The sequence below is a fragment of the Melospiza georgiana genome, chromosome 8 (assembly GCF_028018845.1).
Source record: "Melospiza georgiana isolate bMelGeo1 chromosome 8, bMelGeo1.pri, whole genome shotgun sequence".
Classification (NCBI taxonomy): Eukaryota; Metazoa; Chordata; class Aves; order Passeriformes; family Passerellidae; genus Melospiza; species Melospiza georgiana.
The window spans coordinates 12,596,249-12,608,874 of NC_080437.1; the positions used below are offsets into that span (position 1 = coordinate 12,596,249).

A 12,626-nucleotide genomic window follows, 5' to 3' on the forward strand; every position below is an offset into this window, starting at 1 on the left:
GTGTTCAGAAAGGATGAGTCGACTCCAAGTAATCCCAAGGTTGGCTTAAAAAAAATAATCTGATTTATTGATACCAATTTTTCAGAACAATTTCAAATGTCATTTTGACCTTCTAGGGCTCCAGATTTTTACTTGATTTTTGAAAGACAGGGTAAGAATACTTTAAAATGCACATAAGCTTATATAACTCTCAGATCAAAAAGTGCACTAACTGTTTGTGGGAAATAATATTGTTTAGAGCAGGAAAATACTTTAGTCTGATGTGGTTTCTGTATTCATCCCTCTGGGGAATCTGCCAAAGCAGAGAACTTTCAGTTTCCATAAGTACTTTAATAAACTTATAAAGGCTTCATGGCTCTTTCTAAATCTGTTTTTACATTACAGGAACACTTCAGTATGTTGTAGTGTTAGTGATTTATAAGTTTGACAGCCATTATCCTTCCAGATGCTGGACAGCATAGCTCCCTGCTTGTGTTTCCTCTCCCTTTGGGTAGGCTGAGAGCAGGGCTGCAGCCCCATGGCATCCTTGTCATCATCTAAGGCTCCCTGCAGTCCCAGCTCTGACAGAGTGCGTGGAATTCAGTTGCCTGTACACAAAATTGTAAGGACATGCTTTGCAGATTCAGCAGGTTCTACAGGCACTTCACTTTATCTTCAGTTTACAGGAATTTATCTGGCTTCCATCCCATTCTCCAAGGACTGTTTATGCCTTTCACATTTCATGTTTATGTGAAATGCACAAACAGCCCTTGGGAAGAGGCCTGAAATGCAGGTCTAAGATCAGTACCTCCTTTGCTGGTCTTTGTGCAAGACCAATTCTCTGCCAATGGCAAAGCTTTCTATTTCCCATGAGAAAGAAAACTCAGAACTCTAGAGAAGCCACGATCCAGAACACTCCTGCTAAAAGTCTTTGTTATTCATAGCCCCTTGCACACCCACTGCTTTTAGCACCTCTTGTGTTCCCTGCCCCTTGCACTCCCAGGTATCCATGTGCTGGCTGCAGACAAATGACACTTACACAATGCTTTGAACTTCTCAGGGCTTGTGTCAGCACACCATACCAGTACTGCCTTGCAGCAGTAAAACCCAGGAAAAGAATCCCTAGGGCACAATTCTTTATTTCATGGTTCTCTGCACCTGTCCATGGCTCCAAGGAGAGCCTTTATAGAGAAAGTTCATATCACAGAGTCAATTTGCTGCTGTACTCTTCAAATCCTGTTCCTTCCTTCATCCCCAAGTTTCAGCTGATAGTAGCATACATGATTCCAATTCCTATTTAGTTTCAAGTTTCAGCTGATAGCAGCATATATGAGTCCATTTCCTATTTAGTTTCCAAATGAAACATATGAATCACTCAAAATTCTCACTGCTAGTGCTGGTTCTGGGAACTGTGAAGAACAGACTCTGAAGAGCATAGAAAAGTTTTTTGCTAAAATCAGTTTTACCTGGACATAAATACTAAGGAAAAAAAAGTCAGAATTTCATCCATAAGGATGCAAATTTTTTAAAAAGAATCTTAAATACAAAAAGGAACCTGCCCTTGAGCCACAATTATCTTCCTTGCCGGGAATCATGTGGACTTAGAAGATCTAGAACCAGTAGTGAACTAACAAGAAATTCACTGTGAGACATAGTGGTATGTCTTGAATGCAAAATCTGAGTTAGACTGACAGGGTGTAGTCTTCTAGAAATATAGATGTATTAACATGTCAATGAAAAAGCAAAAACCAAAGGCATTTCATTTATGTAAAGTTTTATTATATTTTCCCCTCAGCTGGTGCTCCATTACTACAGCCTTAGAAGAGTTTTGTTTCCCTAGGTAGACAGGTTTTCAAGCGACTGTCTCTGACTGGGAACATCTAGGCTAGGTCAGATTTTAGACTCAGCCTTTCATTAATACAGCCAGATACAAATGACCAGTGGAAATCCTGACCACCTGGAAGGCTGCAAGGGAACCAAAAACAACAAGAGGATTTTCATCATTTTCTATGTTTGAATAGAGAACCTTTCCTGTGCTTTGATCACTAAAGAGTTAAGCAATTACACCACACATTCAAGACATGGATACATTCTACATTTCAAGCTCTAATCAGAAACATGTGCAACTGTTTTTCCACTTATGAAGCTTGTGGTTTTATCTTCTCAGCAGCTTCAAGGACAGATGGAAGGCTGACTTTGTCTCCAAATTCTTTCTCACGATGCTCCAGTAAAACACCCTAATCAAAGACACAAGAGAGAAATTCAGACGTGTCTCCGTGCAAAAGATCCACTGCCCAACCGAACAATTCCAGGAAACAAATCTCTGCTTTTATATATTTATTATTATTATTTTTATAATTATTTTTATAAAAAACCTCCTAGACAGCCTGCAGTACCTGTGTTCCTGCCCCAATCACATATACACCTCCCAGGGTGAATCCTTCTCCTTCCAGATTTCCACTATATCCACTTCTCCAAGCACGGATGAAATTTTGCCAAACTCCCAAGCGGAAGAAGCCGGACAACATCATTTTTCGTCTGCGTGGACCATAAAAGCCTTTCTGCAGGGGAACAGAAAAATATGTCAGCAAACAAAGGGAAAAGGACTTCTCATTCATGTGGATTTTAAGCTCATCCAAAAGTATTTAGGCCGCATGTACACCTACATCCCTACTGCTGACAACAGCAGTGCTTTGTGATAAACATATTTTTTTGGTTGGTTGGTGGTTGGGGTTTTTTTAATTCAGTCTGATTCTCTCACATAGGCAGAGGAGAGAGAGAAAATAAAAGGATCCTCTAGTAGATTTTGAGTATTACATAGTCTTTATTCTTCAGAACCCAAATGATTTTTAAATGTGTCTCCTGATTTAGGGAGAAAGCAGGGTGGTGGCTCTGTAGGACATGAGATTGGCAATCCAGCACGTGCTGGTGTACTGGAACAAGCCATATCACTGCAATCTGGCTCGTACATCATGAATTAATTATATGTGTCACCTTCAAACTTTGATTCACACATCATAAACATCAGCAGGCCACAGAGCCAGTGAAAAAAAGGAATAAATATTAACAGGCCATATGTTTACCTGCTGAAGGGGAGGAATAATCCTGCCACAGCACCTTATCAGTGCATTGCTACACTGCAGTTTGTAAGCTCAGCAGGATATATAAATATAGAAAAACAAAGCCAATTAACTTCTTAAACTACAGTGCTACTAAATCCTTCTTCAATCAGACTACATTCTACTTATTTATACAAGCTCCTCCAAGAGGGCATTCATAGAGTTGTTTTTAAACAAAAGAACACCAGCTTCACTATACCTTTTCATCCAGAAAGATTTCTCCTTTGAAGTAATGCTGAAAATCCTCCACTTCAGTCCCTATCTTCTCTTTGACAACAGCATAGAGAGGGACACCCAGCTTGGACAGCTGGGGTTTCAGAGAGGAGAGCTCAGAAGCCTCCTAAGCAAAGGAAAAAACCCCAAACATTTCAGTCAATAAATAGAGGCTGGAAAGATTCACCTCGAATTTCAAGACCATCAGAAACACACAACTTCTAGCCTGAGGCACAAGCCAGAAACAGACCTGTAACATTTAAACTAGTTGTACTCCTAGGCAGCTCTTCATCAGATTTACTACAATTTTTCTTTGTTAAACATGGAGGAAGCAGATTCTTCTGAGTATTCACTGGATAAAACATATTTTTAATTTAAAGCTGCAGAGATACTTTGCCTATAATACGGCTTTGATTATCTTCTGAAGTATTTGAGAATGATAGAAATATAATGCCTGCACATCACTTTTTCAGAATTTTCAATCCTTTTTTCCAAGCTGACATCCATCATTTTCAGTCCTTCTGCAAAGTATTTTGAGGGGTTCTGTGCAAAAGCAGGCTATACAAGTTTGGAGTAAGTAATGAAGATACACTCTTCTTCCTAATTCCCCCAGTAAAAAAAAAAAATCAGGGAATTTCTTCATAGACTTTCAGGATCTCAGAAGCAAACCTGCTTTTTCTGGTGTGTAAGAGTGTAAGGTGTTACCACTCATCTGCTGGGGTTTTTGGTCTCCTAAAGGAATCTAAATTCACACAGTTTATATAAAGATCCCTGAGATTTTGAACAGGGATCACTGAGCACTGAAAATGTTTGCTACCTCCCATGGAGAAAGGTCATTTTTACTGAACAGAACTCCCACATAAAAAATCAACTCCACACTTTAAAAACATGGTCACAGTTTGCATGATCACTCTCAGTCACCTCACTGAAATACCTTAACTGAAAGGCTAGCAGGATATCTAGAATTCACTGAGTACCAAGGAGCAAACAGGTAGGGGTGAACAGACAGGAAAATTTGAAACTTTCAGTAATATTACTGCTGCTAATAATAAACAATCACTCTGGGATTCCTGACTGAGTGTGTGAAAGTTACAGAGACAGGCACCAGAGTGCATTCTCCTCCTGCCTACGCTACACCTGTTCAGAGAGCAGAGCACTTGGACCTTCCACGAATTCTACACGCATTTAAACACTTACTACTGATGGGAGCAGATGCCTTAATGAAGAGGTTGCAATATTAATTACTCCATGTTATAGAGCACTGAGTAACAACATAATAACTATTTTTCCCTATAGCTATGAGAAACATAATGTCCAAGGTGCAATGGCTGTTCCCAGGCACTGGGTACATTCAAATCGTGTTTTAGGTGTCTGCTTCCAAGGAGCTCCACCCAAGGAGCCTAATGTCAACTTAAGGATCAAAATTTGCTTTCCAACCCACCTTGTTATGGAACAGAAACTCCTTATCTTCAGAGTCTGTACCTTCCTGCCTCACATTTAGCACCCAGAACCAAGAGGTACTCCCTCTATGCACACCTCTTTTTTTGCAGATGAGCTTTATCTGATGGCTTTCTGCCAATCCAGTCTTGGGCTGTATTTGACCAGACACTACCTGGCCCACAGAGACTTATTTTGGACTACATATATAAAAATAGCTCATAAGACTCATTACCAACTGAATCTTGTGCAATCTCCCCTTCTAATTACCATGGGCTAGGTCCCTGGCAGATGTAAAGTCACATAACCATCACCTGCAGAAGGAAAAAGCTCAGGGCCTGGACCATACAAACCAGCTTCAAAGGAAACTAAGTATGCTGGTAGCTGGTGACCAGTTTTAACCATGAAACAAAACCTTTCAGATACTTTAGATGTATTTGATGACTGTGCTATTCATCCCCTCCCCTTATTTACAGACTATCCATGCAAGCAGACCTCAACTCTTAATGAACTCCCAAGCCCAGCAAGTACCTCTCTGCACAAAAATCATCCAGGTCTTCGTACAGCCATGATCACTGCACCATTCTCCTTCCATAGTTCACGTGCTTTGAATGTCCTTTGTTCTGTTAGCACAGGAGAAACAACACCAACAATAATATCAGTCGGTCTTGTTTATAATAATTAATACTCTATGGACCAACACAAAGCACTGCAGAGAATTCCACATTCAAACACAGTTCTAACAGAAAAAAATTCTATATGTATAAGAGGAGATTATTGCATTATTGATTTTTAGAAGTGTGTCTTGTTTCATCCAGAAATAACGGTTTTGGTTGGTTTTCCTTCACCACAAGTATTGGATATCAAGGACACTCAACTACAAGTCACAATTAGGAAAGACTTGAAAAACTGCTTCCAACCCTGGCCTTAGAAAGGTTCTTATAAAAGCCCAATTGTTGAAGAATGTGATCTGAAATAGCCAGAATCTTACCTGATCCCAAAGTCTTTAGCTCTATCTCCTCCAAAAACTCCAATGTAGCCTTTTCTGGCTTGGACAAAAATAAGTCAGTGTTAGCAAGGACAATCCCTGTCACAGCTGCACCAATGGCTCCCAGGCCAACAGACCACATGCCCATGGTGAAGGCCCCCAGGTCAGGCAGGAAGGACATTTCTGGAAAGAGAAAGGAAGAACAGCTCTAAAACTGAACATCAATGATGCTAGAGGATGAGGAACTAAAACTCATGCAGGTATTTTTGGTTTAACGGAGATGATCTGTATATTTATTAATGTACTGAAAAGGGTTTTAAAAGACAGAGATTACATTCCAGTTCTGTGCCTGACTCACATCAAAACCAGATATTGACAAGATGTTCTTATCCTTCCCTGCCACCAGACAAAAATATCAATAATTAAGTGCTCAGACACAATGAGGAGAAAGATGATCAAGGTGTAATAAAGAGCCTCTAACAATATGACCTGTACATTAGCTAGTAACCTAAATTATTTCAGTAAGACAGCAGTTTCTTTCAAATAAAAGGGAAGGATTTGTAAATTAAATGTTTTACACACACTAATCTATATTAAACAGTGAAGTTTACAAATATACTATAGAAGACTTGGGAAAAAAAATCTAAACCTGCTCTATCTGGTTCATCACAACTGGTAACCTTTCACATTCCTTACAGTTCCCCACTGAGAACCAAAGCAGGCACAAAGCCAAACTTGGAGCTCATGCCTGCAGACAGAAAAATGTAGACTTGCAACCATTTTATTACCCAGTGACACTGCAAACATGCCTGGGACAGCACCTTATTCCTCTGTGCTAGCTCACTGCCACTCTTGCTGAAGCAGAAAGGACAGTGGGAACAAACAGCCTGCACTCACACACACCACTGGGAACCAACAGCATTGCAGGGGGAACCATCACATACAAATATTCCAGTGTTAAAGTACAAACCCTGATGGTGGTGGCTCAAGTTAGAAGGTAATTCTGTTTAACCACCTTCCACAAGCCCCCACAGCCCAGTGCTGACCCTTGCAAGTGTTTCACAAGCCTGGAAAGGGCACCCACTGGGGCAGTATCAGTTAATGAGGATGCTGGAAATCACAACAGCCCTGCCTCACGGACAAAGTTCAAGATTCAGCTCTGTAATAACTGGTGCAAGAGTCACTGGAGTTTTGGCAGCACAAGAAGTCACTGTGCACTTACATCTCAAGGGCTGTGTATTTGCACTCACACAACTGTAGCATTACATATTATGGAGAATCAATTTTTTTCACAAAACCCCTATTTCCTGATAGAATATTTTGGTAAATACTGCTGTCTATATATCCTTTTGTATGGATGAGGTACCCACCTCAATAAATGTAAGAAAATATTACTCTTTTGAATTGTGACTGCTAATAAACCAGACATACACACCACCTTTATGCCCATAGCTAGCTGCTGCCAGAATTCAAAAACAATTAGGAGTAGCTCCTCAATTTTGTGCTCAGAATTCTCTGTGAGAAACCCCCTTTCTATCCTTAAATCCAGCTCCAGAATCAGAATACTACTGATAAACAAATGCAACATTGGGAAACAAAAAGTATAAAAAGAACACATTGTTCTTTTAACAGCATACTTGGTTTCAAGGGAGGCAGTATCATGGTATCTAAAAATGTAAGTGACCCATGATCCTGAGCAAGAAACAAGGCCAGTTTACACAAACATCATGCAGATAAGAGAACAGATCCCACCCTATCTCACCACTTGTTCCTAACCAAGGCAAAACTTCCTTGACTCCATCTGCTTTCTTTATATACATCTTTCAAACATGAAGTCATGTTGTAAAGACATTTTTTTATATCTGCCTCTGACACCTATCAGAGACCATCCTGACCCCAGCCTTTGGAATTATGCAAATGTAACTCCAAATATACGTAATGCAGCAATATCCATATGTCAAGACTTAAAATCTCTGTAGCATGCTCAATTGGATAAAGCCCTGCTCCCTCCCAGAGTTGGATTACCCAATTATTTGGATTTCAATCTCATCAGGTCAAGAAGTGTGTTGTTTTGTTTTTTTTTTTAATTTATAGTTACAGGCAGTGGAGGGGGAACCCAACTATTAAGGCCTTGTGCACATCATTTGTGTACAAAAATGTTACAAAATTTGTGGCAAGTGATTAATGAGTAGTTCTCACATAGCTTTTCATTTTTATTAGCATAAAGAGCATCTCTAAAAGTCAGCTTCCAATCAGTAGTCATTGATCCAGGAGATCATTAAGTGTAGTTGGACTCTTTGTCACTCTCCACACAGTGACAAAAAACCCAACCTTACATATATGGGAAATTTTTGCTATTTATATAAATAGGAAAAAAGAAAATGCAGCTCTGCAGGGTGATACTTCAATTTCTCCCCTGCTAAGCAAATACCATAATGAGCCACTTTGAAAGATATGCATGGGAAGCAGCAGGCAGGATTATTAAACCATTTGCTAACGAGACAGGCTGAGCCCTGCCGCATCATGTCATTGAACCCCAAGTGCCGGGACTGACTGGAAAACAGCTCAGCACTTGCAACTAGCAGCTCCATTTCTGGCAGGCTGCTGTTTATGAAGGCCATCTGAAGCTCCAAAGGACTTCACAACCCTCCCCTCCCGCACTAAAATACAAACAGATCAGGATCCTAAACACAAGAAAGAAGACACAAGAAAGCATCTCACAAGCCATGAGAGGAGGCAGGAGAGCATCCCGCAAGGGGTGCAGCACTCACCAGAACCCATGCAGGCTGCGGAGCGCCCCGCGGGAGCGCAGCCCCAGGAGCGCAGCCCGGCTGTGCTGCAGGGCAGGGCAGGGCAGGGCTGGGCTGGGGAGGAGCCCGCAGCTCTCCGGGACCGGCCCGGTCACTCCTGGTCTGGTCACTCCCCGCCCGGTCACACTCCCTGCCCGGTCACTCCCGGTCTGGTCACTCCCCGCCCGGTCACTCTCCGGGACCGGTCACTCTCCCGGCCCCAGCACCGCTGCCCAACCCAGGGCAAGGCTCAGTTAAAGGGATCCCCACCGTTCATCCTCCTGGTTTGCTTTTTATCTGAACACATGGTCAGCCTTTCCAAGGCACAGGGATTACAAAAAAGCCTTTCTGAAGCTGGGAACGCGGCACAAAACTTTCAGATCTGCATGCTAAGCCACGCTGTTGTGTAGAGCTGGGCGTTTTTACAAGTAACTTTTCCCCTGCGTTTCAGCCTATTCTACATCTAATCCTTTAAAAAATGCACGCAGAATGCCAAAACAATACAAACAACTCTGGAAAAAATTAAAAAGTCATCACAAGTCATCACAATATTAGGAAAAAAATCATTAGCATAGCGGCTGTACCTCTATAGAGAATTACCCCAGTGTTTCTATAGTCAGTTACCTTTAGTGACAACATCTCTTTGCTAAAACACATCATTTTCTCTGAGACTATCGGATCTTCAACTTCTCAACTCTGTTAAAACTTCCAGAAAAAAAATGAACACTCCTCTTTAAACAGTACAGGCCAAAGAAAAAAGGAAAAACATCTTTTTGTGTGTGTGTTTTCGTGGTGACCACAAGAGATCTACAAAATAACAGTGAGTTATTTTATGGCCTGTCAGTTAACCAGAATTTGAACAAGCTTAACCTTATTAATCCTGTTTTAAGTGCTAGTGGAGGGTCTTCACTTTTGTCAAGACCACTTAAAACGTTGTTTTCTAGATGCCTCATTTCCCTCCCACCCACAACCAAAGAAAAAATTGTCATTCAAAGGACAGCTATCCTTAAACATTTATTTTAGGTATAAACAGGACCCATTGCAGCTGTGTCCCTCTGTTTTCAAGATGCCAGTAAGACTCAGAGTAGCAAACAGATTTCCCCACATACTTTTCCTAAAAAGAAAACTGTCTTGCAAGTTGGACAGCACTAGCAAATACTCTCTAGCCTCAAGTGGTTTTGACCATTGCATGTTCTTCCTTCCACCCCCACTCCAGCTTCCCCAAGACGTTTCATATCAAGCCTAAAAATGCTTCAAAGCTTTGTCAGAACTTGCGTATCCCAAACAAGTTGAGCTGATTTTTTTATGAGACATTTCCCACCTCCCCCCCACCCCCCAAAAATGAGTCATGATTACAAATACCTTTGTAAGTTACCTCCTATAAAGAAAATTTACAATTCTCAATAACCTGGTAACATGCTCATCAAGATTTCACGAGCTTTTAAATACCATTAGGGATTGCAAAATACAGCATCCTGACAGACCTTCAAACTTAGCCCTGCTTGAAGCAGGGATCTGACTGGAGAAACCTAGAAATACTCTTCCAACTTAAATTGGTCTGTAAACACCAAAATCAATGCACAGAGAAGCCGCCTGGCATTTCTTGTGGCATAAATGTGATTTTCACAACACAAGGGATTATTTTTCTTTCTTTTTAGCATTGCAAAGCCCTAACAAACAGCATATTGTGTCAAGAATAACAATAATCTTTTTTAGGTTTTTCCCAGTTTGGGCATGGTTCACTACTGAATTTTGTGGCCGTAGCTGTAGAGAAAGTTGCTGTGTCAAGCAAACAAACCATACTCCTTCCTTTGAAACAAGCCATAACTCCTTCCTTTGTTACTCCCATTCTTGGGCTGTTTTAAAGAAACCCAACATGTCAACAAGCCTCTTCTTTAGAGCAAGGAAGAGAAAAGAGCTCTGGCACATGGCTTTGGAAACCTTCCAGCTCTCTTGTATTGAGAGGGAACAGGCAGCTAGACACTGAATGGAAAACTTCAGATCTCTAATGAGTCAGTGAATGGATGCCATGAAGATGTGAGATATTTCATGGAGCACAGAACTGCAAAAAGTACCTGTCTGAAGATAATACAGGATGAACTCACAGGTTGGTCTGCTGGTGATGCAGAACAGGAAAGCTGCGCTCTGGGTGAGTCTGAACAGGTGGTGGAGGAAAAGGAAAACCAACAGACCCACTAATACAAGTCAGCATGTACTGAAAGCACAGCCGTGCTAGGCAGCAAGTGACCCCTCCTGTTCCCACACAGTGGATCCATGAATTCTAAGACCTGCAGATTCAAGGTTAAATAAAGATTTTCCCACCCTTTTGGGTTCTTAGGCCTTGCTTATATTTTCACTTTCTATATTTTAACTCTCACATTTCTCATACTATACAATTCATAACAGCAAAATTGCTAATAAAAGCAAAGACACAAGAAAACAGACACGTTTCAACTGCACCCCATAAGGCAGAGGGGCTCTATATATGAAAGAGGCTGTAACACTATACCCATCCAGTGCAGAATAATTCCCACACAACCTCGTTTCCCCTTGTCTGCTATGAACCAGCTTTCATGGGAACAGTGCCCCTCTGGTTATAAAAGAAAAGGCCGAGAGATCTCCAAGCTGGTCAAGCCAAGGTGGATTTCCCGAGCAGAGCGATTGCACCCAGAACCCAACCAGCGCATCGCGAATGAAATGAGAAACGAAGCACGGAGTCTCTCCTTCACGGATCCTGCTGTGCCTACTCACACACAGGATAAGACTGCCTAGCAAGCAGGGATCTCTCAAAACGTCAAACCACGAGGGCAGGATTTCAAACCTCGGGATGGCGAGAGCCGCGGGGGTGCCCGGCCGCCCCTCGGTGCTCAGCGCTCGCCTCCCCCGCCAGAGCGCTGCGGCCGCGACCCGGGGCCAGCGGGGAGGAGAGAGCAGCCCATGGGGGACAGCCCAGGGCAGGGACAGCCCGGCACAACGGGACCCGTAACCCCGCCACCCGCCGGACGCGCACTCTGCGGCCCCGCACTCACTGTCCCGCCCAAACCCGGTGCGCCGCACGCACACGCGGCCCCGCACTCACCCCGCATCCGCATCCCGGCCCCGCGGCCCCTGGGCCCCGCACTCACACTCACTCCGGCCCCCGGGCCCCGCACTCACACCGGTACCCTGCGGTCCCCGGGCCCCGCACTCACACTCACACTCACCCTGCGGTCCCCGGGCCCCGCACTCACACTCACACTCACCCCGCGGTCCCCGGGCCCCGCACTCACACTCACACTCACCCTGCGGTCCCCGGGCCCCGCACTCACAGCGCCGCCGCTCCCGGGCCGCCGCTCCCGGCACCGCCCCCGGCGCCCTCCGCGCACGCCCCGCTGCCAGGCGCGCTCGGTGCCCTTCGGCCCGCGGCTGTGGCCGGTGCGGCCAGCGGGATGAGCCCTGCGTTAGCGGCTGCAGAGGATGAAAGCCTTCTGCTCCCTCTCCGAACCCATTGTCCCCTCTCGGGGGCTACTGCAGCTTCTGGCTAAGGGAAGAAATGAAATACATTATGGGATACGGTGCTTAAATAGGCAAGGCAAAAAAAGCACCCAACCCACAACGACCTGAGTCCAAGAATGTAGTGAGCTTATCATTCAACTAATCTGATTAATGGGGCACTTAAAATGTTTGCATATATATTGCATTCAAGAATATACTTGCTCAGATAAGCCAGCCAATAACATGTCACAACATCGTTTAACAAACATGCTCTTCAGATGCTTGTGGTCATTGGGCACCGCTCCAACCACAAACTCAGAGGACTTGTCTTCACTACATTGGGACTATTTCCTGAGATCTCCTCTTAACCCAGTAGCTAAAATCCCAAAAAACAACAACAAAAAGGTAGTAGCAATGACAGAACAGTCTGGTCTGTCTGGTAACACAACAGTACCTCAGGAGAATGAACATAACCCGTTTGATGCTACTGGCACATCTGCATTCCATCAACCACTGTCTCACTGTTTTTCACCACGTTCCAAACTTAACTAGACAAAATGGCCTTTCCTTATCACTCTGCTCCTACAGCAGAGCACAGCAGAGCCATGTGCTGCCAGTAAGCCACAT

The 12,626-nt window shown here is 43.3% G+C and overlaps 1 protein-coding gene across 6 annotated transcripts; it reads right to left on the reverse strand.

The window, feature by feature from the left end:
- Positions 1 to 1,736: 1,736 nt before the first annotated feature.
- On the reverse strand, positions 1,737 to 11,896 carry PRXL2A (peroxiredoxin like 2A). 6 transcript variants are annotated; one of them, XM_058028816.1, is made up of 6 exons: positions 11,834 to 11,896; positions 5,740 to 5,919; positions 5,280 to 5,371; positions 3,298 to 3,438; positions 2,376 to 2,540; positions 1,737 to 2,216 (listed from the first exon to the last, which is right to left on the reverse strand). In XM_058028816.1, the coding sequence occupies exons 2-6, from the start codon at positions 5,915 to 5,917 to the stop codon at positions 2,118 to 2,120; spliced, it is 675 nt and encodes a 224-aa protein (XP_057884799.1). In that variant the 5' UTR covers positions 5,918 to 5,919; positions 11,834 to 11,896; the 3' UTR covers positions 1,737 to 2,117. The 6 variants fall into 6 exon arrangements, with proteins under 6 accessions (XP_057884799.1, XP_057884796.1, XP_057884797.1 ...); XM_058028813.1 differs by having other exon boundaries at positions 11,807 to 11,880; XM_058028814.1 differs by lacking the exon at positions 11,834 to 11,896 and adding an exon at positions 11,768 to 11,811.
- Between the last annotated feature and the right edge of the window lie 730 nt (positions 11,897 to 12,626).